Raw genomic sequence first — 26,741 nt, 5'->3', positions numbered from 1 at the left:
TTATCATGTTCCATTTTACAGATGAGGAGACTGAGGCTTGAGGCTTAGGTGACTTGCCCAAGGTTCTAGAGCTATTGCATGCCAAAGTTAGATCTTGAAAACCAGCATTCACTCACCCACCCCCAGGTAGCCTCCAGGAATTCAAGTAGAAGGTTGCACTGATTCGGACATTTGTGGGAATACCTTACTAGCTTCCAAAGGTGCAGGGAGATCCTTCCTAGTGGCTCAAGTGTGGATGAGCAAAGTTCAGCTTCCAAGATGGACATGAGCCAGTTTGGAGGCAGGTGAGTGAGTTTGTGTAGGAAACACCCAAAAGAAACAAAACACCCCCGGCTCGGTTGGTTACGACAAGGCAAAACCTTTAATAACATGAGTGCTTATTACATTAGCTGCTTCGGGGCTCTGACATCTTTGATTTCTGGTCATGTTTTTCTAACACGTAAAGGTGAATGCCTCCCTCAGGGCCACCTGGGCGGTGGTTGGTTTCCTGAGGATTTGTGTGGGTAGACAATGGGGACAACTATGAACGCGCCTGATGGAGATTCGGAAATCCCCCCTGGCCACCACCTGTGACTTTTAGTAAAGTCCTCTTCCAAGGAGGGAAGAATGTGGAGGTCCTTCCAGTAAAGAAGGAAGAAAGGAAAACATCTGGCACAGATACACAGAGAGAGGAATGACATTAAGGGATTGGCTTGAAAAGTTAGGGAGGATGGAGGGGTTAGGACTTGGAGGGTGAGGGGAAAATGTGGGAGAGGGCTGAGTCCATTTGGTTTCATTCTTTGTAAAAAGTAATACCATCACGAGGACCATGCCATGCAACCTCAGAGACATCTCTGTACACTTCCCCCAAGGCTGTGCTGGGCGTGGGGCAGAGGTCAGAGGTCAGTTCAGACGGGCGTGGTGCGCCTGTTGGCCGGATTATTATGCAGTGACTCTTTGAACTCTTTGGGTGTGGAATTGTGGAACTGTAGAAAAGCGTGGTCCCGGTCGGAGTTGAGGAGGGTCCCCATGGTGATCTTTGAGGGGTCCCGGGAGAGGGTGAACATCGAGATGTCAGTGGAAGGGATGGTGTGGAAGCCTTTGCTGATGGGGGACAGGTCTCGGGATCTGGGCTCGGTGGAGCGAGAACTTGACCGCCTCCGGAATCGATACCTGTAGGGTGGGAGGCGGGCAAAAGTAGATTTCTTCAGGAACTCCGAGTGGGATTTGGCTCGTAACTGCTGATGTTTTTCAATATAGATGTGCACGGCAACCACTCCTACAATTTCTGCGATGATGAAAGAGAAGGCTCCGAAATAAAAGGACCAACCATAGGAGTAACTTTTTTTGGAGTCACGCTGCCCGGGGTCTCCGGCGTTGGCTGATATATAAACTATGATGCCAATGATGTTGCTTAACCCTAAGAGAAGGGGAAAAGAAAAACACGTCCTTTATACACCTCGGAGAGAACTGTCACTTTCCATCTTAAAATATTTATAGAAAATGTGGAGGTAATGGGGAGAGAGGAGAATGGATTATAGCTGGGAAATCCAACCACCTAGTTCTTCTTGCATGGTCTGTCACTGAGGAAATGAAGAATTCTGCTGCTCAGTTCCAGGCAATGTGTATTCAGCTGAAGAATACACCCTACTCCTACAGCAAGTACGGAAGAACTCAGAATGCACTTATTTTTCCCTTAGAAGCAATTCATCTCATCAACACTTAATCTTTGGCACTAAGTCATGAAGATTGTAAAATGAACAAGATACACGCCTCTGCCCTTGAATTCTTTACCATTAGTAGCAAAGACTGACATGTAAATGCAATTACAGGAAAATACAGTAAGGGTTCTAAGGAGACACATAAAAATGGTTCAGGAAGAGAAGGAGAGAGAAAGACTAAGAACTTGGCACTGAAGATGAGGTGACATTTGAGCCGGATCCTGCAAATCAAATAGGGGTGAGCCAGGAGATGAAAGACTGTTGACGATGGCATGTGAGAGAAGGCATTGAGAATGACTTACTAGGGTTCTAACTTGAATGCTTGGGAAGCTGGTGGCAGTTTGAGCTCAAATAAGAGGCAACAGAGAATCCAGGTTTAGATAAAAGAGGAGGTTTGAACACATTAAGTTGGAAGTGCTTATGGAAAATCCAAATGGAGCTGCTCAGTGGAAATGTATGGGTCTGGAGCTACAATTTGGGACAATAAATAAACCCATGGGGAAGAGGTGGGAGCTTACCAAGTCTTTTCATCTGCACAGGATATGATAATGCTTCAGATCAGCTGTTGTTTGAGCACCAGGGCACCAGGACTTGGGGAGCAGGAAGCTGTTACCTCCAAAGGGCGAGGCTTGCAGACTTAGCTTCCCAAAGTGCCAATATTGTTGGAAATAGCTGCTTAGCCCACTGGAGAGGAATCAATTTCCTAGGTAGTGGTCAGTAGGAGCAGGAGGTTTGGAGGGCTGTGCACATCTCTGCCTACCTTTCTCATGTTCTTACTCCGAAGGGGATATGTCTTTTTTTGTCCCTTTGTTTCAAGGGCCTCATCCAGGGCGTGGTGCCAACAACGACTCATGGAGGTTGTTGGTACACCAGCTGGCATCTCTTTGCCTCCAAATTTAGGCTACCTGTAGGGTGGTGCTAAATGGAGGTTGTCCCTCATTATAGTTTCCGACAACAGTTGGTGAGTAACCATTTCCAGGAGCCTCCTGAATTCTCTCTCCATTCCTTGAATGTTCCGTACTCTTTGTGGGCATCCCCAAGATCTCCCTACAGTCCAGCAACCAAAGGGTTAAAGCTTGGTAGAGCAGGAGACACAGGACTGTGCTCCAGTGCCACCCTTCTGCTTAGCTGGTGCACATGCATTAGGATTATTAGTTGTTGTTTGTTTTGTTTTGTTTTTTAGAGATAGGATCTTGCTCTCTTACCCAGGCTGGAGTGCAGTGGAACAATTATAGCTCATTGTAACCTCAACCTCCTGGCCTAAAGGCATCTTCCCTCCTCAGCCTCCTGAATAGCTGGGACTACAGGTATGTGCTACCAAGCACAGCTAAGTTAATTTTTTTTTTTTTTTTTAGAAATGGGGTCTTGCTATGTTGCCCAGTCTGGTTTTGAACTCCCGGCCTCAAGTGATCCTCCCACCCTGGCCTCTCAAAATGTTGGGATTACAGACATGAGCCATCATGCCCAGCCTCAATATTTTGAATAGGACTTCTCATTATATTTCATCTCAAATTTGTCTCCAGAGTACAGGGCTAAAATTTGCTGCTTCTCTCCTGCCTCCTCTTGGCTGTACCCAGCACAGACATTCAGCAGGTAGGCAGCAAGTTCTCATCACTGAGCTATTTCTTATTATGGGGTTTGACACATCCAGCTCTGTGTCAGCCTGCAAGAAACCACAGGGTGACAAACGGCTCCTCTTCCTGGAGTGTCAACTTGGCTTGAAGATGAGTAGGGAAGACATATTCTTTTATATTAAAATGAACATAGATATAATAAGGAGGAGAAGGTAGAATTCACATGAATTTTTAAGTTAAATGGGAGTCAGACTTCAAAGACATCTCAGCTCAATGAAGGTGGCTTCTATTGATGCCCCCTGACTCCCCCGAGCCATGTTTTTCCTCTCCTCTGCCATGAGGAATATTTTGGTGGCAAAATTTGGAAAGTCCCCAAAGAAGGTCTTTCTGGGGGCAGCATGGTGGGTGGGGGGGAGTGGGGAAGGAAAGAAAGAAGTTCAAAGAGAGGCTCAGATGTCAGACTAAACTGATAGGAAGTCAAGCGAGTTGCCAATTATTTACAGGGCGCTTACCATGTGCCACGCACTGTGCAAAATCTTTATATGCATCATACCTATTAATCATTGCAGCAGGCCCACTTAAAAAATGATTTCTCTTTTACAGATGGGGAAACAGACACAGAGAAGGTAAGTAACTTCCCATGTCGAGCACAGCCATTAAATTAAAAGTAATTGCAAAAACCACAATTATTTTTGCATCAACCTAATAGAAAATGGTTGAAGTGAGATTTGAATCCAGAGCTCTTAGCCATGGTGGATTTAGATTTCAGTAACAAGGCTTAGGGAAAACAAGATCTGAGTAGGCAATTGCTTTGTCCTACTTTCAGACTGTAAACTCCCTGAGGGCAGGGACTAGGCTTATCTCCTTCATTGCTGTGGCCGTAACTCCCAGCCCAGAGTCTGATTCATAGCAAGAGGGCAGTGCATATTTGTTGAATGAGTGAATAAGTGGAGTTGATATGAGAATTAAATGGTACATTGTATATGATAACAGCTACTATGTGTTGAACACATACTGGATGATAGGCACCACTCTGGGCACTTTATCGATACCAAATCATTTAATCCTCTTAACAGCTTCAAGAGGTGGGGCCGTTATGATACTCATTTTTCAGATGGAGAAATAAATGGAAGCACAGAAAGGTTAAGTGACTTGCCCAAAGTCACACAGCAGGAAAGCAGTAGAGCTAGATTTGCACCAGGCAGCCTGACTTCAGAGCTTACGCTCTTGGGCATTCTGCATAGTATCTGACACATAGTAGGTGCTCAATTAAGAATTGTTTTCTCTTTTCCCCCCAGCACTCTTATTTACCGATTTAAAGGGTTGTTAATTGCTTGCCTCAAATGATCAACCTTAGTGTAGATGAGCAAAAAACAGCCTTAGAGAGTAGTGAATCCTCCAATCCTTTCATTTTAGAGGTGGAAAAACAAGATCTTTGGGTTCTTTGGGGAGATCAGTGGAAGGGTCTAGGATTAGACCCCAAGCCTCTGCCTTCCCGTCAGGCTTCCTCCACACACTTACACACTTTCTAGTTCCTATGTGTCTAGTCTACCTGCCATCCCTCACAATACCTCTTGTGAGAAGAAAGTTGCTGGTGACACACTCTTCCCTAACAATCCCCTTGGGGGACAAAATAATGATCTTCTCTTGTTCTTAGGAAACTCTCACATCAGCATGACACTGGTACTGATCCTCTGGATCGGCCAAGCACCCGGGAGATCTGGATGGGGCCACCAGTGACAGGAACGTGCCTCAAGACAAAACAAGTCCCTGGGTTTGCCAGATGCTAACATCTGTCCACACAGAGCAAGGTAGAGGCCACCGCCACCTGTGGGCTGATCTCACTCCCGTGGGGCAAGATGGCAGTTCTCTTTCTGGTCTGTTGCTTGAGTCGGTTCTCAGAGACTCAGCTTTAGATAGTCTCCCTTTCTCATCTCACAGCAGGCGAAGCAGTGGGGAAGGAATTCGAGCAAGATCTTGTGGGGCTCCAGATTTTGGAACTGTGTGGTTGCTGTTTTTCTAATACTAGAAAATAATATTGTGCTTTCTCTGTTCAGTCTCTGATATGGTTTGGCTCTCTGTCCCCACCCAAATCTCACCTTGAATTTTAATAATCCCCATGTGTAAAGGGTGGAGCCAGGTGGAGATAATTGAATCAAGACAGGAGTTTTCCCCATACCGTTCTTGTGGTAATGAATGAGTCTCATGAGAGCTGATGGCTTTTTTTTTTTTTTTTTAAGATGGAGTGTCACTCAGTCACCAGGCTGGAGTGCAGTGGGGTGACCTTGGCTCACTGCAACCTCTGCCTCCTGGGTTCAAGCGATTCTCCTGCCTCAGCCTCCCAAGTAACTGGGACTACAGGCCTGCACCACCACACCCAGCTAATTTTTGTATTTTTAGTAGAGACAGGTTTCACCATGTTGGCCAGGATTGTCTCGAACTCCTGACCTCATGATCCACCCGCCTCAGCCTTCCAAAGTGCTGGGATTACAGGCGTGATCTGATGATTTTATAAAGGGGAATTCTCTTGCACAAGCTGTCTTGCCTGCTGCCATGTTAAGACGTGACTTTGCTCCTCCTTCGCCCTCCACCATTGTCGTGAGGCCTCCTCAACCATGTGGAACTGTGAGTCAATTAAACTTCTTTCCTTTATAAATTACTGAGTCTCGGGTATGTCTTTATTAGCAGTGTGAGAACAAACTAATACAGTCTCCTTCCAGCAAACCCCATGCAGCTGGTACTATTATCATTATGATTACGACTATTTTGAGACAGGGTCTTGCTCTGTCACCCAGGCTGGAGTGCAGTGGTGTGATCATGACTCACTGCAGCCTTGACCTCCCGGGCTCTAGCAATCCTCCCACCTCAGCCTCCTGATTACCTGGAACTATAGGCACCCACCACCAGGCCTAGCTAATTTTTAAACTTTTGTGCAGATCGGGTCATGCAGTGTTGCCTAGGGCTAGTCTTGAAGACCTGTGCTCAAGTGATTCTTCTGCCTCGGCCTTCCAAAGTGCTGGGATTACAGGCATGAGCCACCAAGCCCAGCTGCAGTTGGTACTATTATTATTTGCCATGTTATAGTGAAGGAAACCAAATTACAGAGAGGTGATCACATTTCCCAAGGCCTGATTGGTGGATCCAGGATTGAAATCCAGGGGGGTTGCAAGCCACTCTTCCTCACCATTTTATACTCTCCACCGCTGTCCCCATCCCAATCAGTACTCTACCATCACCTTGCAAAGTTTGAAAGTCATCACCAGAGTCCAGCCCCGTCTTCCCCCATCCCTGCCCTGTTCTTTGCTTCTCTAAAGCATTTCATCCAAATGGCACTGATCCACCCCAAGAGGAGTCGGGTAGGAAGAGATGGTAAAGGGGTGAAAGCAAGGATGAAGGATGAAAACCCAGAGGGAAGCAAGGAAGACAGGACACCAGTGAAGGGATGGAGGTGGAGGGAGGTAAAAGAGGCAGAGAACAGGACCCTTTAACAGGACCCTTTTCTGAAAGTTGTCTCTCAGCATCCTTACCACCCTGTGCCTTCTTCTGGTCAGGGCTCCTATTGACTATGAGGTCTTCCCCCAGAGCATCTCGGGCTGCTGGTCTTTACCTTGTTCCCAGAGATGCTTGGAATGATATGAGGATTTGAGCACTTCAAAAGCTGGATGGGGCTGGACTCTCGTGATGACTTTCAAACTTTGCAGGGTGATGGCAGAGTATTGATTGGCATAGGAACAGTGGAGGAGGGTATAAAATGGTGAGTAAGAGAGGCTTGAACAATAAGTAGCTGTCAAACACAAATCCCAAAGGGCCAGAGATAGTATATTAACATGCCCAAGTGAACACAAAAATGCAGCTGTATATTTTTACATTTACTTATTTATTTTTTAGAGATGAGACTTCACTTTGTCACCCAGGCTGGAGTGGAGTGGCAAGATCTTGGCTCACTGCAGCCTTGACGTCCTGGGCTCAAGTGATCCTCCCACCTCAGCTTCCTGAGTAGCTGGGACCACAGGTGTGCACCACCACACCCAGCTAATTTTTTAATTAACATTGTTTTTTGTAGAGATGAGGGTCTCACTGTGCTGCCCAGGCTGGTCTCGAACTCCTGGGCTCAAACAATCCTCCTGCTGTAGCCTCCCCAGTCAATCAGTTCACACATACCACATATGCAAGCAGCAAGCATGTATGTACACTCTTATAAATCTCTCTCTCCTTTTCTCTTTCTCTCTCCTGCCCCTTTCTTCTTCCCTCTCCTGCCCCTTTCTTCTTCCCTCTCTCTCTTTCAATCTCAGCTGATCCTGCCATGCTGTTTCCTCCCTGTTTTTTCTTCATGCCGGCTTTAGCTAGAGTTTTGGCATCTTTGGTTCTAATGGAATTCTTGGAGTTCTCATCCTTAGCACAACTGGAACATTTTCTTGCTCCTTCCCTGGAGGGAGCCCTGAGTAGCACTGCTTCCTCCATGTGGCCCTGGCTTCAGTTTGGTATCTGTGAAGATCTCAGGGCTGGGGCCAGACACTCACCTGCAGAGACAAAAAAGATGCCCGCGCTGAGAATGACGTTGTGTCTGCTGCGGTGGAACTCACTGGCTGCCACGCAGAGCCCGCCGAAGAACAGCAGTGTGACACTGAGGATGGGGAAGACACTGGAGGCCCTCACAGCTCCTGTGGAGAGAAGGAGAGAGGCTTCTGCCTGTGCCCAGCCAGCCCCTGGGGTCCTCCCATTGCAAGCGCAGGAGTGCCTGAGAGGAAGGCAGCACAGGAAGAGAACAGAGCCCATGTCTAACACGGGCATGAGACCAGGCGCTCAGGGCCTGTGCTTAGAAGGAGTCTTGGCACTTGGGGTTGATGCTCTGCAGTCACCATTCTGAGAGTCTTAACGATTTTATAATCGAATGTGTGTTTTATAAGTGAAGTGAAGTCTGATGGGACAATGACACATGCGCTGGGGCTTGGAGACTTGACTTATGTGGAACTCCACTCTCTACCTCCTCACCTATCACCAACACCTTCCCACCTCCCTGCCTCCCTGGAAAAGGCTCTCAAACGCCCATTCTCCCTCCTCAGCCCAGCGACTACTGCCCTCACTTTTGCCCTTGGTGGGAGCCCAGGCACGGACACAAGGAGAGTCAGAGTTGGGTGCAAGCCTCAGGTCCCTGGGAGGGTTTGCGCTCACTGGGAGAATGTCCCTGCCCCCAAGGAGGGTGATATTAAATGGCAAATAGAAAACACCATGATAGATCGAGAGCGATCGCAGAAAAAATTAAAAGTTTTTTGTTCTGTTTTGTTTTTTGTTTGAGGTTTTTTTGAGATGATGCTTGTTCTGTCACTCTGGCTGGAGTGCAGTGGTGCAATCACGGCTCACTGTAGCCTCACCTTCCAGGCTCAGGCAATCCTCCTGCCTCAGCCTCTCAAGTAGCTGGAACTACAGGCATGTGCCACCATGCCTGGCTGATTTTTATATTTTTTGTAGAGATGGGATCTCACCAAGTTACCCAGGCTGGTCTAGAACTCCTGGCCTCAAGCAATCTTCCTGCCTCAACCTCTCAAAGTGCTGGGATTATAGGCATGAGCCACTGCACCCGGCCTAAGAGCCCAGGATTTTCATTTCACACTGGACCCTGCAAATGATGCAGCCAGCCCTGTATACAGGGACTCCCATCAGACCACATGCTGCTCATTAAAATGCAGAATCTTTCCCTGCACGCATCTACATTTGCATAGTAGAGAGTATGACAACACCCATTGAATACCCATTTAGTCACGAATGAACAAATGAATTTGCTTATTCATTTGACAAATATTTCTTGAGCACCTAATAGATGCTAGGTGTTGTGGCGGGTGCTGCAGTCATAGCTGACATGTTTAACCACCACAAAGGCGCAGGCACTGCCCTTCAAAAGGGACACTGGCTGAGGAGTCGAAGCAGAGTCCTGGAGGTCCCTGTGTCAGCTTCTTATTAAATATTTTCTGGATCATGGAGGGCCCTAAGGTCCTGGGAGAGGGGCCCCATGTGGTTGGGGTCCCAGTATTTACCTATCCAGTATAAGAGTATTTTCTGGTGGGTCCAGGCCAGAATACATCAGCTGAATAAATTCTGTGCTCATTGGTTTACCAAGGAGCCAGGGGTCCTGTCATCAAGGGGCTTACACTCTAGTAGCAATGACAGGCAGGACCAGCTGCATAATTTACAGGGCCTTGTGCAACACAAAAATGTGAGGCCTAGCCAGGCATGGTGGCTCACGCCTGTAATCCCAACACTTTGGGAGGCAGAGGTGGGTGGATCACCTGAGGTCAGGAGTTCAAGACCAACCTGGGCAACATGGTGAAACCTGTCTCTACTAAAAATACAAAAATCAGCTGGGCATGGTGGAGGGCACCTGTGATCTCAGCTACTTGGGAGGCTGAGGGAGGAGACTTGCTTGAACTCAGGAAGTGGAGGTTGCAGTGAGCTGAAAATTGCGCCATTACACTCCAGCCTGGGCAACAGAACGAGTCTCTGTTTCAAAACAAACAAACAAACAAAAAATAGTGAGGCCTCTTGTTCCAGAATTGTTAAGAATTTCAAGATAGTGACAGCAGAACATGGAACCAAGGGTGGGGCCCTTCTGAGGGCCGAGCCCCGTGTGACAGGTAGAACCACAAGAATCCAGGCAAGCCTGGGAGCAGTGGCTCATGCCTGTAATCCCAGCAGTTTGGGAGGCTGAGGCGGGAGGAACACCTGAGGTCAGGAATTTGAGATCAGCCTGGGCAACATGGCAAAACCCCATCTCTGCTAAAAAATAAAAAATTAGCCAGGCATGGTGGTGTGCGCTTGTGTTCTCAGCTACTTGGGGGTGCTGAGGTAGGAGGATCACTTAAGCCCAGGAGGCAGAGGCTACAGTGAGCTGAGATCGTACCACTGCACTCCAGCCTGGGCAATAGAGTGAGACCTTGTCTCAAACAAACAAACAAACAACAACAACAAAAAAACCCCATAACCCAGGCAAAAGCCCTTCATAGCTTGGACTGCGGGGGTAGACCTGAGGTGGTAAGACGTGGCCAGATTCAGGGAGTACTTTATATTTTGAAAGTAAAGCCAACAGAATTTGCTGATGGATTGGCCGTGGGCTGCGAGTTGCGTTTGGTCTTAGGTGCTGAGTGAATAGAGGAGCCTCTCCTGACCAAGGACACTTGCAAGGGAATGGGGTGGGGCCAGGGAGGGATGCGAGTTTATTTTGGCTCAGGGGTTCAAAGCTTAGTTCACATTGCTCAGTGTTAAAGCCTTTAACCTCCATATTCACTAGGTGTTTTTCTGCCTGTTTAGCTCTGGCCATTTTCATTTGGTACTGCACTTTCATTCGTTTGCTTGTTTGTGTTTTCAGTTTTCTGAAAATTTGGTAAGTTATTTAACCTGTGGGCCTAGGAGGGATGAAGAGGCAGACCTGAAGTTGGGGGCTGACGGCACACGGGTGTGAGGAGATCAGGAGATCGAGACCATCCTGGCTAGCACGGTAAACCCCGTCTCTACTAAAAATACAAAAAATTAGCCGGGCGTGGTGGTGGGCGCCTGTAGTCCCAGCTACTCAGGAGGCTGAGGCAGGAGAATGGCGTGAACCCGGGAGGAGGCAGAGCTTGCAGTGAGCCGAGATCGCGCCACTGCGAGATTCTGTCTCAAAAAAAAAAAAAAAAAAAGAGAGAGAAGATGGAAGGGATTTTGCTTTGGTTTTGAAACTGCCCAATCTTTCTTTCTTTCTCTCTCTCTCTCTCTCTTCCTTCCTTCCTTCCTTCCTTCCTTTCTCTCTCTCTCCCTCCCTCCTTTCTTTCTTTCCTTCTCTTTCTTTCTTTCCTTCTTTCTTTCTTTCTTTCGTCTGTCTTTCCCCCTCCCCTTCCCTTCCCTCCCCTTCCCCTTCCCCTTCCCCTTCCCTTCCCTTTTTTGATGGAGTCTCGCTCTGTCACCCAGGTTGGAGTGCAATAGTGCGATCCGGCTCACTGCAACCTCCACCACCCGAGTTCAAGCAATTCTCCTGTCTCAGCTTCCCGAGTAGCTGGGACTACAGGCACATGCCACCGTACCACCCTAATTTTTGTATTTTTAGAGACTGGGTTTCACCATATTGGTCTGGTTGGTCTCGAACTCCTGACCTCAGGTGATCCACCCGCTTTGGCCTCCCAAAAGTGCTGGGGTTACAGGCATGAGCCACCATGCCTGGCTGAAACTGGCCCAATTTTCTAACAGGCTGGATGCCCATGAACTGAAGCTTTAGAAACTTACATGTGTACGTTTCAATGAAATGAAGTGCACCTGCTGCCTGTTGGCCAAATCCTCTTCCTTGCCCCTCCTGTTTTCCTTCCTGGCTACATCAACCCTTAACTTTAGTTAGGCATGATTAGTGTCGTTGCTGAGTTCTGGCCTGCTGCAAAGTCCTGCAGTTCTATTATGCAGGTTTGCAGGAGACAGAGCTGGCCCCTGGTTCCTTTAGCTCCCAGGTCAAGGGGGCCATCCCAGGGAGTGAGCTCGGGGGTTCTGTAAGTGAGTGTATCTTATTTTTAATGGGCCCATCTGTGGGCACAACTTATTTATAATTTGTAAAAATGTACACATATGACCTATGGGTTTCCAGCTGAATTCTTGCCTTGGGCCCTTGCAAATATTAGGGGCAAGTCTCCTCCAGTGGTTTCAAGCACGTGTTAGGGACTTGTGGACTAACCTTTAAAGGGATCATTTACATTGTATATTGACAGGAATTGCTTGAGTATTCAATGTAATGAGTGTAATTAATAAAAAGTGAATACCTTTTAAAAAATCAAAGCATGATTAACCTTTGATGTGTGCCCTAAGAAAATGATTTGAATGTTTGAAGCTATTGAACTGTGTTGGTTACACAAAAATGGATATTTGGGCCTGGCACAGTGGCTCATGCCTGTAATCTCAGCACTTTGGGAGGCAAAGGCAGGTGGATTGTTTGAGGACAGGAGTTTGAGACCAGCCTGGGCAACATAGGGGGACCCCAACTCTACAAAAAATGTAAAAAGAAATTAGCCAGACATGGTGGTGGTGGGTGCCTGTAGTCCCAGCTCAAGAGGCTTGAGCCTAGGAATTTGAGGGTGCAGTGAGCTATGATCATGCCACTGTACTCCAGCCTGAATGACGGAGTAAGACCCCATCTCAAAAAAAAAAAAAAAGTTTATGTTTGAAACATGTGGATAGGAGATATGTAAATGTGACTGTTTCCCAAGTGGTGCAATCATCATTTGGGAACCATTGGTGGGGAGACCCCAGTCTTTGCCCCTCAAATGAGATACAAGCAGATTCTGTCAACTCTGGCTATAAGTGTCTGCCTCAGACAGGAAATATTCTGCTAAGTCAGTGGAAGCCCACCTTGCATTTGTTTTAGCCCAGTGGACACATGGTGGCTTCAGATCAAAGAGGTTTTTACTGTCTTCCTTCCCTGTTTCTCCTCCCCAAACTATATGGAGCTAAGTTAAGGTCTTAAGGGTGGGGACATAAGCTTGTTCAAGTGTAGCCCCACCACTGGAGTCTGAATAGGACTTTCTAAGTCCAGTGCTGTGTTGTGGAAGTCTCTAGTCAACAGAACCTGTGGGCTTTGAACCTTCTGCTGTCAGAGGCATTGGAAACAGAGCGACTCCATCTTGAATAGGGGATGGGTGAAATGAAGCTGAGACCTGCTGGGCTGCATTTCCAAGCACAGGATGAGATAGAGGGTCAACACAAGATACAGGTCACAAAGACTCTGCTGTAAAACAGGATGCAGTGAAGAAGCCAGCCCAAACCCGCCAAAACCAAGATGGTGATGAAAGTGACCTCTGGTCGTCCTCACTGCTCATTATATGCTAATTATAATACATTAGCATGTGAAGAGACACTCTCACCAGCGCCGTGACACTTTACAGATGCCATGGCAATGTCAGAAGTTACCCTATGTTCTTAAAGTGGGAGGAACCCTCAGTTCCTGGAATCGCCTGCCCCTTTCCTGGAAAACTTATGAATAATTCGCCTCCTGTTTACCATTAATCAAGAAGTAACTATAATACACTAGGTCAAGCAGTCCATGCCACTGCTCTGTCAATAGAGTAGCCGTTCTTTTGTTTCTTTGCTTCTCTAATAAACTTGCTTTCACTCTACTTTGTGGACTCACCCTGAATCTTTCTTGTGTGAGATCCAAGAACCCTGTCTTGGGGCTGGATCTGGACCCCTTTCCGGTAACATTGCTATGGGTTTATGCTGTAGCCTACCCCAAAGAGCATAGGAGAAAGAAGAAACAACAGAAAAGTCGATATGCAGAATCCCATTCCCACCAGGGTTGTGGGTCAGGAAAGGGACCGGCAGGCAGAGTGAACACCAGCCAGGCAGGGAGAAACCTGCAGGAATGTGCTCCCAGCCCTACGTGGCTGGATTAGGAATTCCAAAACTCTCAGCAGGAAATCTGCGTTCTCATTAAGGCCTCTCCTTAACCTTAGCCCAATTCTGCTGCTATTGGTGAAGCTTAGGTGGACCGTGGGCTAGGGGTGAGGAGAGAGGAAGGGACATCTTCCCAGACGAGAAAAAAATACTTTGTCAGAAAAGCTATGGGCCTCTCTGAAGAACTTAAAATCAGCTATACAAGTTGTGAAGAGAAGTCACAGTTCTGTTTAGTCTCCGACAGAGTCAACATGTTTTATCAACATAAAAAAGAAAAACAAAGAAAATCTATGGGCACTCTGGTAAAACCCCACTGGTGATGACTAATGCCATTCTCTATTGAGAAGATGCAAGTGATCTGTGTCATCTCCCAAATTTTGGTTAAGCTACATCTCTAAGTGTGGCTAACTTTGCTCTCCACACTGAATCTTTTTGAGCTGCTGATGTGAGGGGTGAGAAAAGAAAACAACTTTTATCTGAGTAATGCAAGTCCTTTTAATTATCAGGCCCAGAGAGACATTAAAATGAGACAGTGATCACATCCTTCTGTCCTCTTTGAGCTGGGTACTCATCTCTTGAAATTGCTGGCTTTTGCCACAAGTAGCATAAATTAACCTAATAATGCTGCATCTGACACTATCCTCCACACCGTGTAGCCAGTCACTAATCAATATTATTGATTAGCGCAATGGCACAATCAATGCAATGGCACGATCACAGCAATGGCACTGCAGCCTCAGCTTCCTGGGCTCAAGCAATCCTCCCACCTCAGCCTCCCAAGTAGCTGGGACTAAGGGTGTACACTACCATGCCTGGATAATTAAAAAAAAAAAAATTCTGTAGAGTTGGCGACTTAATATGTTGCCCAGACTGGTCTTGAACTCCTGGCTTCAAGTGATCCTCCCACGTTGGCCTCCTAAAGTGCTGGGATTACAGGTGTGAGCCATTGCACTTGGCCTCATTATTTTGAGTGAATCCAACACAAATTCTTGCTGAAGAAATTACATTAAAATCCCAAATCAAGTTCTCTCTGTGCCTTGACCAATGGAAGGCTCATCTCTGCAGTGAATTTTGCATTGCTAATCCCATGCAAGAAACGGGAGCTAATGCATATTGCCTCCTGACTATGTGTTGGGCCCCTGCTAATTTTTGTGACCCTGTCAGATGGATGACATTATAATCTCCATTTCAGAAAAAAATGAAGAAAGGTAGGAACTAGAGAGAGAGGTAAAGCCCCTTGCCTCAAGTCCAACCCAGCTAGTAGAGTCAAACAAGGGTCAAAGCCCAGATTCCAGAGGCCTTGGCTCAAAGCCACCACATTCTTTTGGCTCCTACATGCTGTAGTTGTGACAGTTCATGTCATATCCAGGTTACTGACTTTGGAAAAATCCTACAGAGACATTGGCTCTGTCCCAGTAGGACTGAAACTGGAGGGAAGTCAAAGAAGAGGTGAACTTGGGTTTGTATTTATTCTCCTAGGCCTTGCTCCTTGGGACCTCACCCATTAGCACCTCACATCACCCATTAGCACTCTGCCATTAGCACCTCCAATCAACCCTCCTGGGAAAGTGAAAACTTGCATTCAAGTTAGAGAAAGTTCCTTAGATTTTTCTCCTAAACTGACTAAAAAGAACCTTTCAGTTTTGACTCACCTACTTTTCTGTCTTCCTTCCTCCCTTCCTTCCTTCCTCCCTTCTCTTTCTCTTTCTCTTTCTTTCTCTTTCTCTTTCTCATTCTCCTTTTCTTTCTCCTTCTCTTTCTTTTCAGAGACAGGGTCTCACTCTGTCACCCAGGCTGGACTGCAGTGGTATGATCAGAGCTCACTGCAGCCTCAATCCCCTGGGCTTAAATGATCCTCCCACCTTAGCCTCCTGAGTAGCTAGGACTACAGGTGTGTGCCACCACATGCAGCCAATTTTTAAATTTTTTGTAGAGATGGGTTCTTGCTATATTGCCCAGGCTGATCTCGACCTCCTGAGCTCAAGCGATCCTTTCTGGCCTCTGCCTCCCAGAGTGCTGGGATTACAGGCATGAACCATTCCCCACCCTACCCCCTGCTTCTTCTTTCTGTTTCTAATTCATTGAAACTAAAGAGGCTTAGCTCTCAGAACCACTTGAATGTCTCTGTGTACTGGCACATGGGGCTTCTTTGCACTTATCCATTTCTAGGGACAGATGCTGAGGAACCTCCGACTCAGAGGCAGCTGAGTGATGGCAGGGGCCCATCCCTTCCTCCCAGAGAGACCCGAGAAGCCGGGGAACTTACGCAGGAGATACTCGGCTGTGTCCTGTTCGTAGTCAGCATCTTCAGGGAAGTGATCGATTTTCTTGCACACGCCTCGGAAAGCCCCTGTGGAAACAGATAAGGGTTCTGAGCCTGGCGGAGGAGACAGAGCTCCGGGGGCCCAGCCTGGGTCCTCACCACTATGTGCAGATCCTTTCTCTGGTTGTTGGGGGCTGTGGGGTTGTTGGGCTGGTAGGCCCAAGAGCACCTTTATTTTTTATTAGAGACAGGGTCTCATTCTGTGGCCCAGGCTGGAGTGCAGTGGTGCAATCATGGCTCACTGCAGTCTTGAACTCTTGGGCTCAAGTGATCCTCTCACCCCAGCCTCCCAAGTAGCTGGGACTATAGGCATGTGCCACTATGCCTGGCTAATTAAACATTTTTTGATAGTGAGAACAAAAGGTCTCACTATCTTGCCCAGGCTGGCCTCAAACTCCTGGCCACAAGCGATCCTCCCTTCCTCAGCCTCCCAAAGTGCTAGGATTACAGGCATGAGCCAACGGGATCAGTCATCAACAGCATGTTTCTTTAGGGCACAAAAAAGAGACCAGTAGAGGCAAAAGATAAACAACACAAAGCGGGAGATGGAAATTTGCTGCTTTTTAGATTTTGCATGATATTGGGATCCACTTCAGAAGCGCAAAAACACCATGAAACATAAACACTAATTATGAAGACTATCTTATCTTTCCCCTCTCCTCCAGTCAGTGAAGGAAAAAGCAGGTAGAATTCAAGTACATCATTTTTTTCTGCTCATTTTACCAATGAGGAAACAGTGCTTAAGAATTTTTCTTGAAATCACTCAGGTAAGTAGTTATTTAGGTTGATGTAAAAGTAATTGTGCAGTTGTGCAATTACTTTTGCACCAACCTAAATACAACTGGCATTCCAATCAAGAGCTGAGTCCAGGCATTCCAGAATAGTCCACTCTCCCCAAGGATGTTCATATCTGACCACAGGACACACTCCCTTTCCCTCTCTGCCCTCCCAAAGGATCACAGCTCATCTCCCTCGCTATGAGGTTCACCCCTTTGGGACCCTCAGATTTGCTGAACATGCATCTTGAACATCCGTCCACATTTGCTGTCTTTTTTGTTTTGTTTGAGACGGAGTTTCGCTCTTGTCGCCCAGGTTGGATTGCAATGGCACGATCTCGGCTCACTGCTACCACTGCCTCCCAGGTTCAAGAGATTATCCTGCCTCAGCCTCCCGAGTAACTGGGATTACAGGCACCTGCCACCATGCCTGGCTAATTTTTGTATTTTTAGGAGAGATGGGGTTTCACCATGTTGACCAGGCTGATCTCGAACTCCTGACATCAGGTGATCCACCTGCCTCGGCCTCCCAGTGTGCTGGGATTACAGGCGTGAGCCACCTTGCCCGGCTGAGGTGTGGATGTTTAATCATCATTTTGGGTGTTAGTTAACTAGACAGTTAACCAGTCTCTGGGGGCAGTTAATAGCTCTGCCAGTTCTTTTAAAGGACAAAAAATTTTCCAGAAATTATGCATTCTTGTCCCTTTCCCTGTCTGTGTAGCTGGAGTGGAATCAGGGGGGCGGGCATTGTGATGTCGTGGAAAACGGACAAGGTTCAGAATCAGACAGAGCTGCATTGGTATTTCAGAACTGTTATTGTAAGAATGAAATAAGGCTATACATGAACATGAGATAATTTTTGCAAAGCTCTAGGCATGTCATAATAATGGCTGACACTTATTAAGTGCTTCCAATTGGCCAGGCACATAGCTGAAACCTTACACCCCTTATCTCATTTACCCTTGTTTACCACCCCAGGAGGTAGAGGCTATTAGTATTAACATTTGATAATGAGACAATGGAAAATCACAGAGGAGATGGTGTCACAGCTGGTGAGTGATGGAATTGATTTTTGGATCCAGGTTTCAAAGGCTGTGTAGTTTCACCATTACACTATGAATAGTAGCCGTTATTATTATGGCTACCATGGCTACTATCATGATGTCTACTATGATCTCATAAAAATAAGAGTGTCATATATTTAATTTCTACTATAAGTAGGCTCCAGGCCAGAGCCATTTCATAATAAATGCCTTGGAATATGTAGAACATCTCCTTGGTTCTGATTCTCTGCTTACCAGGCAAATAATAGACTCAGAACCAGGAAGGAGGTTCAGGAGAGAAGACTCAAGGAAATTCTTAGAAAAAAGACAGACCCATAATTTCTTCCCTGATATTGGGAAAAAAAGACCTTATTCATGCTTGTTCATATTTTAGAGTTTCATTTATATATGCCTGTTTGGTTTTAAGCCCCATCCCCTTCCAGTTGACTGGATAAGAAATCATAATAAGTAACACACGTGTGCACCTACTATATACCAGGTACCATTCTAAGCATTTATGCATTTTTTTTTTTCTGAGACTGAGTCTTGCTCTATTGCCCAGGTTGGAGTGCAGTGGCACGATCTCAACTCGCTGCAACCTCCACCTCCCAGGTTCAAGCGATTCTTGTGCCTCAGCCTCCCGACCACCATGCCTGGCTAATTTTTGTATTTTTAGTAGAGACAGGGTTTCACCATGTTGGCCAGGCTGGTCTTGAACCCCTGACCTCAGGTGAACCACCCGCCTCAGCCTCCCAAAGCACTGGGATTACAGATGTGAGCCACTGCACCCGGCCACATTTACGTGTTTTATCCTCTTTAGCTATCTAAATGACTTTATGAGGTGCCTAATGTTATTTATTTATTATTTTTTTGAGATGGAATCTCGCCCAGACTGGAGTGCAGTGACGCAATCTTGGCTCACTGCTTGCTCTGCTCACGCCATTCTCCTGCCTCAGCCGCCTGAGTAGCTGGGATTAAAGGCGCCTGCCACCATGCCTGGCTAATTTTTTGTATTTCTAGTAGAGATGGGGTTTCACTGTGTTAGCCAGGATGGTCTTGATCTCCTGACCTCCTGATCTACCCGTCTCAGCCTCCCAAAGTGCTGGGATTACAGGTGTGAGCCACTGTGCCCGGCCTGAGATGCCTAATGTTATAATGAGGCAATGTTATTAATATGAGGAGGAAATTGAAGCTTAGCCAAGTCACCGATTTACTCAAGGACACAGCTTGACATTTACCAGCTGACCCCAAAGACAAAGTTCCTAACTACTATTATGAATTACACTCTCTTCAACAAGTCTGTATTGTGAACTAAGTTCTTTGCCTGGTCGCTTCATGATCATTTTATAGCCTACCCCCTACTATTGATGTTGGCAATGAACTGGACCAGTGGCTTCTCCATTAACTATGCTTCCCCATGGCATGTCCCAGGGGCGCCTGGGCAGGGGAAGGGTGTTGGTAGTGACACCATCCATTGTTAGTTGATTTCCGTACTCCTCATTATTTGCTGTTTTCCACGAAAGATTTCAAAGGAAGAAAGTGTTCAGGTGAAGATGGAATGGGAACCTTACTAAATACAGACCAGTCAGAATTACTGAGGGAATTCGGAACTACATACATGTGGGCATCTGCTTGTGAAATGGGCCTATTCATGATGGCTTCAGGCAGCTTGAAACTAAGACTTAGAACCAGCAAACGCCAGTAGCTCCTGCAGACGCAGTCACTAGTTTTGTTGTTGTTGTTGTTTGTTTGTTTTTTAGGCAGAGTTTCGCTCTTGTCACCCAGGCTGGAGTGCAATGGTGTAATCATAGCCCACTGCAACGTCCACCTCCCCAGTTCAAGCGATTCTCCTGCCTCAGCCTCCCAAGTAGCTGGGACTACAGGCATGCACCACTATGCCCAGCTAATTTTTTATTTTTAGTAGAGAAAGGGTTTTGCCATATTGTCCAGGCTGGTCTTGAACTCCTGGCCTCAGCTGATCCACCTGCCTCAGCCTCCTGAAGTGCTGGGATTACAGGGGTGAGCCACTGTGCCTGGCCTGCAGTCACCAGTTTTTAATGGTCTAAAGCAGCTTACTACTACCCACGTTTGTACAGCCCATGAGCCAAGAATGGTTTTTGCATATTTAGATAGTTGAAAAAAAAATCGAAAGAATATTATTTTTGACCTGCAAAAAAAAATGTGAAATTCAGATTTCAGCGTCGGAAAATAAAATTTTATTGAAACACAATCATGCCCATTTGTTTATATTGCTTCAATTTCCTCATTATAACATTAGGCTCCTCATGAAGCCATTTTGAGAACTAAAGAAAATAAAACATGTTGATGCCACTATAACAGAGTTCAGTATTTGCCACAGAGATAGCAAAGCTGAAAATATTTACTCTCTGGCTGTTTAACAACAATTTTGCTGGTCCCCGGTTTAAAGATTTCTGTCCCAAGAAGGCAAAAATGGAAAGCAAAGGGGAGTTTGGGCCTTCCTGGGATAGAAGATGTAATCTAGGCTGGTGTTTCTAAAGTAGATAATATTGGCTTCTGGCGCAAATCTGGGTTGCAGACTGTTTCATTTTGTGGTTTAATCTGTGTGTGTTTGTTTTACCTGCAATACTCTTTTGCACATTTTATTTTTAAAAATTAAGTAAGCTTCTGCATTTTTTAAATTTTTATTTTATTTTATTTTATTTTATTTTATTTTATTTTATTTTATTTTATTTTGAGATGGAGTCTTGCTTTGTCACCCAGGCTGGAGTGCAGTGGTGCAATCTTAGCTTACTGCAACCTCCACCTCCTGGGTTCAAGTGATTCTCCTGCCTCAGCCTCCTGAGTAGCTGGGATTACAGGCGCGTGCCACCATGCCCGGCTGATTTTTGTATTTTTAGTAGAGACGGGGTTTCACCATGTTGGCCAGGCTGGTCTTGAACTCCTGACCTCAGGTGATCCGCCTGCCGCAGCCTCCCAAAGCGCTGGGATGACAGGTGTGAGCCACCGCTCCTGGCCTATGCTGCTGCAATTTAAAATTCTGAATATTTCACATTAAAAACTGATTCGCAGTTTCTCTTCAAAAATGGGGACCTCTGTCTCACATTTCCATGCGGGAGTAATGAATCCCTGGATGACGTAGCTGACATCAGCAGCCCTCTTTAGACTGGGTGTAAACTCTCCAGTTGGCCAAAGTCCCCACCTGGCTCTATATTCTTGCCTGGCCTTGTAGATATTTGAGTTTGCAACCCCTGAACCAAAATGTATTTAGTAAGAGCCCAGTCTTTGGTGTCCCACGTAGGCATGAATCCTGACTCAGCCACTTACTAGTTGTGGTATCTATGGCAAATTACCTCTCCAAACCTCAGTTCCTTCTTCTACAGAATGAAGATAATAATAGTAACTTCATGGAGTTGCCATGAGAATTAGTTGAGGCAGTAATAGCAGTTATTACGCCAGTTGCTGTTCTCAGCACTTTACACATAAATCTTTTAATTAGGCAATGACATAAAGCACTTAGTACAGTTCCTGGAGTATGGTAGGAACTCAGTATATTACAGCTATTATTACCGTTGGTTTTGGTAGGTCCTTTAGGATCACAAGAGACACATTGGCGCCATGGTGAGATTTTTAAGAAGCAATATAGAAGGAAAAGGAATCAAGAATTTTCCCCAAGGAAGACTCCACACTGAAAATGAATCTGCTGGCAACCCATGTCATACATGCATCACAAAGTGAGCTTGGACATTCATGTAAGTAGCATATTGCTGGCTCCCAGAAATAACCACTATTTAGCATTTTTGTATATTTCCTTCCAGGCTTTTTTTCCCCTGTGCTTTCGCACACAAATGGCTTTACAAAACTGGGATCGTGCTGTTCTTCTCACTTATATTTTCTTAGGAGTATCTTCCCATATCAGTAAATCTTAGAAAAGTAGAATGAGATTGGACTTGCCCACCCACTGTAGAAGATGGAACCAAGAGCGATGGTGAAAACATGCAGTCTGCAAGGATGAAGTCAGGATGCAGAGAAGAGCACAGCTTTAAGTTCAGGCATTGGAGCAGAGAGAGGTAGAAGCTAAAGCAGGAAAAAGATCAGTGGCGTTTGGTCTGGGTGACGGATCCGGTGGTTACAGGTGAGGGAGGACAGGAGCCCAGGTGACGGAGGACAGGAGCCCAGCGAAGGGCATGTGTGAGAGCCGGGCCCTGAGAATTCATAGACCCCAGGACCCCGGGAAGAGGTTTGGAGAGAAAGACAGAGCCAAAAGAGATTTCCGGAGGTGTTGAAGTACAGTTGCAGAGACTGGCTTTTTGGTGGCCACAGCTTCATCCTGGGGAGAGAAGATTGTACCAATAGTTCGTCTCTGGTTCAGACAATGGAAAAGTACTTCCTTCACATGAGGAGGGGTGCTGTCCTTAAGCGGATACTCTTTTTTTCTTTTTCTGTTCCTTTTTAGTTGACATGTAACAATCGTACATATTTATGGGATACAGAGTGATACTTTGATACACGTATATAGTGAATAATGATCAAATCAAGGTAATTGGCAAATCTGTCTCTTTTAGCTTTTGGAAAAGGTACACTAAATTATTTTATTTATTTATTTTGAGACGGGGTCTCGCTCTGTTGCCCAGTCTGGAGAGCAGTGTCATGCTTATGGCTCACTGAAGCCTCGACGTTTTGGGCTCAAGTGACCCTCCTACCTCAGCCTCCTATAGCTGGAACTACAGGTATGCACCGCCACACCTAGGCTAGTTTTTATATTTTTGTAGAGATGGGGTCTCGTCATGTTCACGATCTTGAACTCCTGGGTTCAAGTGATCCTCCCACCTCAGCCTCCCATGTAGCTGGGACTAGAGGTGTGCACCACCACAACCAGCCAATTTTTATATTTTTTGTAGAGATGGGGGTCTTGCCATGTTGCTCAGGCAGATCTTGAACTGCTGGACTCAAGCAATCTTCCCACCTAGGCCTGCAAAAGTGCTGGGATTACAGGTGTGAACCACCACACCTGGCCACACTAAGTTATTGTTAACCATATTCACCCTACAGTGTTATAGGATATTAGAATGTATTCCTCCCTTCTAGCTGTAACTTCTGACACTTTTTCTTAAAGGTCAAACCCTTGAAATTTTCCTACTGAAATCAGGACTGAGATAAGAATGCCCATCATTGCCTCGATTATTTGTTATGGTTTGACAAATTCTAGCACAAGAAGGAATAAAACAGAATTAAGAGTTATAAGCAACAGAAAAAAAATGGAGTAAAATTACAATTTTTCCAGGTGATAGAATTAGTCTACTTAAGGAGCTGAAAGTAGGCCGGGTGCAGTGGCTCACGCCTGTAATTCTAGCACTTTGGGAGGCTGAGGCCGGTGGATCACCTGAGGTCTGGAGTTCGAGGCCAGCCTGGCCAGCATGGTGAAACCCCGTCTTTACTAAAAATACGAAAATTAGCTGGGCGTGGTGGCGGGCGCCTATAGTCCCCGATACTCAGGGTGCCGAAGCAGGAGAATCTGTCTAACCTGGGAGGCGTAGATTGCAGTGAGCTGAGATGGCACCACTGCACTCCAGCTTGAGTGAGACAGCAAGACTCCAGCTCAGAAAAAAAAAAAAAGGAAGAAGCAGCTGAAGGCAATTAGCTGAAAAAACACAGTAGAATGAATGAAAGAGCTCAGTGAGGTGGTTTCTTACACGATATTAAGCCATACAATAAAGCTGTAATAATTAAGTCATTGTGGTACTGGCATTTTAAAATCACATTTACTACGATATTTTTTCAATACAGAGAAATAATACAAAGAAAACAAGAAACAGTCCATTACCCTTTATTCAGTTAATCCCTTTTAAATTAAAAAGAATAGATGTACATAGAGAATTAAAACAGTATGGACGGGATTAAAAGTGCTTTCCCCACCACCAAAAATTCTCTCACCTGATAACTCAGCAGAATAATTTTTGTTAACTGCACGTGGAGTGAAATTATGTCTAAGCTGAGACCTGAAGGTTAATGAGAAGTTAATCAGAGGAAGGGAGGCGTGTTTCTCAAAGCAGAGGGAATAGCATGTGTGATGATGAGAGAATGAACAAGAGAAAAACTCATTTGGGAACTCAAAGTAGCTCAAGGTGTTTAGAGGATTAATGGTCTGGAGGACAGATCCAGTGGGTACAGGTGAAAGGAGAGGGGTGATGGGAACCGGGGAAGGTAAGTGTGAGAACTGGGTTGTGAAGACTGGTTTTAGGTCCTAGGGATTCCCTAATGCCCAAGACAGAGACGGTCTTGATCCTCAGAACTTGCATTCTCATTGAGGAGAGAGACTATAGACAATATAACCGAGCTTTGAAAGATACAAAACACTGGGGCTGGGCATGGTGGCTCATGCCTGTAATCCCAGCACTTTGGGAGGCCGAGGCAGGCAGATCACTTGAGGTCAAGGGTTCGAGACCAGCCTGACCAACATGGTAAAGCCCTGTCTCTACTAAAAAATACAAAAATAAGCTGGGCATGATGGTGCGTGCCTATAATCCCAGCTACTCGGGAGGCTGAGGCAGGAGAATAACTTGAACCCAGAAGGCAGAGGTTGCAGTGAGCCGAGATCTTGCCACTGCACTCCAGCCTGGGTGACAGAGCGAGACTCTGTCTCAAAAAACAAACAAACAAAAACAAAAAACCAAGAAAGATACAAAACAGGATGATGTGATAGCAACTCTTCATTGGGTGGGGGGCAAGTGGAGGGCAACATTGGATAGGGTTGTTGCAGAAGGGACACTTGAGCTCAGACCTGAAAAAAGAGAAGGAGCCAGTTATATGAAGAGTCCAGGAAAGAGCTTTCCAGGTAGAAGGAAATGGAAATGCAAAGACCCTGGGGCGAGAGTGAACTTGGTGAGTTTGAGGAACAGAAGAGAGGCTAGTAGGAAAAAAGAAGGCCTATTGCGGTGGTTTCACTGGGTCCATCAGCTGCCCTTCCAGCTGTCTTTTCAGCACAGGGATCACTGGGTCCATCAGCTGCCCTTCCAGCTGTCTTTTCAGCACAGGGATCACTGGGTCCATCAGCTGCCCTTCTAGCTGTCCCTTTAGCTCTCCATGTCCCTTCAGTTGCCCATGTCCATGTACAACTCAACCTCTGGAAAATCTAGGAGGTTGAGTTGCACATGGACATGGACCAAGGTCAGCCCCAGCTCTTTCTTAGGGTAGGGAGTAACCTTGAGACCACCAGATTTGGGGTAACTGAAAGAACTGACCTGGTTCTGGGTAGCTTCCAAACATGCAGGAATGGGGAGGGAATCTAGAAATGGGATGTTTGTATTTTTAACTATTTTTTAATTTAAAAATTATTATTATTATTATTATTGTTATTAAAAATGGGATCTCACTACATTGCCCAGGCAGGTCTCAAACTCTTGAGCTCAAGCTATCCTCCTGCCTCTGCCTCCCTAAGAGCTGGGATTACAGACGTGAGCCACCATGGACCTGGCCTGTATGTTTAACTCTTAAAGCCCTTGTCGTCTGTCTCTGGAGAAAGTGGTGCTTCCCAGGTACTTGAGCTGAAAAGGGGCTCAGAGTCCCTATTTTGAGTATTTCCTTTCAGATCTCAGCAGCGTGGGCCCCAGCCTGATCCTGGGAAGTGGTCACCAGCAATCACAAAGGGGTATAAGGCTGCTTGTCTGTGGATTTTTACAAGTAAGTCAGATGGTTGCAATCTGGGGGAGAAATCGGCTGCTTCTTCTTCAGCAGGTGCCTATCTGACCTCTAGAGGGGTAGTGTGGTATACTGGTAGGAACACAAGCTTTCAGTTTGAATCCTTGGCCAGCCACTAAGTTACTAGTTGTATGGCCTTGTGCAATGGACTGAATGCTCACGTCCTCTCAAAATTCCTATCTTGAAATCCTAATGCCTGCAGGGCATGGTGGCTCACACCTGTAATCCCAGCACTTTTGGAGGCCAAGGCAGGAGGATCTATTGAGCCCAGGAGTTCAAGACTAGCCTAAGCAACATGGCAAGACCCCTCTCTACAAAAAGTTTAGAAATTAACTGGACATGGTGGCACACACCTAGAGTCCCAGATGCTCAGAAAGCCAAGGTGGGAGGATCACTTGCGTCTGGGAGATTGAGGCTGCAGTGAGCTATGATGACACCACTACACTCCACCTTAGGTGACAGAGGAAGACTCTATATAACAAAACAAAACAAAACAACAACAACAACAAAAAAGAAAATCCTAATGCCTACAATGATGGTATTAGGAGTGGGGCCTGCTGGGACATAATTAGGTCACGAGGGTGGGGCCCTCATGAATGGGATTAGTGTCCTTATAAAAGAAACTCCAGAGAGCTCTCTTGTTCTCTTTCTGCCATGTGGCGATACAGTGAAAAGACAGCCATCTGCAACCTGGAAGAGGGCCCTCACCAGCACCCCACCAACCCGGAAGAGGGCCCTCACCAGCACCTCACCAGGCAGGCACCCTGATCTCAGACTTCCAGCCTCCAGAACCATGAGAAACAAATTTGTTATTTGCAAGCCACCCATCCTACAGTACTTTGTTATAGCAGCCCAAATGGACCAAGACACCTTCTTCCCCTCGGCCTTGATCTCTTCATTTTAGTTTTTCTTTTTTTAATTTTAATTTTATTTTTTCAAGGTAGAGATGGGGTCTTGCTATATTGCCCAGGCTGGTCTCGAATTCCTGGCCTTACGCCGTCCTGCCACCTTGGCATCCCAAAGTACTAGTATTATAGGTATGAGTCACAGTGCCTGGACTTGATCTCCTCAGTTAGAAAATGTTAATGATTGGCTGGGCACAGTGGCTCACGCCTGTAATCCCAGCATTTTGGGAGGCTGAGGCAGGCAGATCACAAGGTCAGGATATCCAGACCATCCTGGCTGACACGGTGAAACCCCGCCTTTACTAAAAATACAAAAACAAAATTAGCCGGGTGTAGTGGCGGGCG

At 46.2% G+C, this 26,741-nt stretch overlaps 1 protein-coding gene across 1 annotated transcript in view; it reads right to left on the bottom strand.

The window, feature by feature from the left end:
• Positions 1 to 334: 334 nt before the first annotated feature.
• The window catches only part of CACNG3 (calcium voltage-gated channel auxiliary subunit gamma 3), a 107,036-nt gene continuing 80,629 nt past the window's right edge, over positions 335 to 26,741 (bottom strand). Inside the window, exons 2-4 of the mRNA XM_016929639.4 lie at positions 15,939 to 16,022; positions 7,795 to 7,935; positions 335 to 1,399 (exon numbers count right to left, since the gene is read on the bottom strand). Of these exons, the coding sequence (XP_016785128.1) occupies positions 888 to 1,399; positions 7,795 to 7,935; positions 15,939 to 16,022 (737 nt within the window). The 3' untranslated portion in view covers positions 335 to 887. The remainder of the gene's footprint in view (positions 1,400 to 7,794; positions 7,936 to 15,938; positions 16,023 to 26,741) is intronic.

Source organism: Pan troglodytes, chromosome 18 (assembly GCF_028858775.2).
Source record: "Pan troglodytes isolate AG18354 chromosome 18, NHGRI_mPanTro3-v2.0_pri, whole genome shotgun sequence".
In the NCBI taxonomy this organism is placed as follows: Eukaryota; Metazoa; Chordata; class Mammalia; order Primates; family Hominidae; genus Pan; species Pan troglodytes.
The sequence above is the reverse complement of the archived record's forward strand: the minus strand, read 5'-3'. Positions and strand labels throughout refer to the sequence as shown.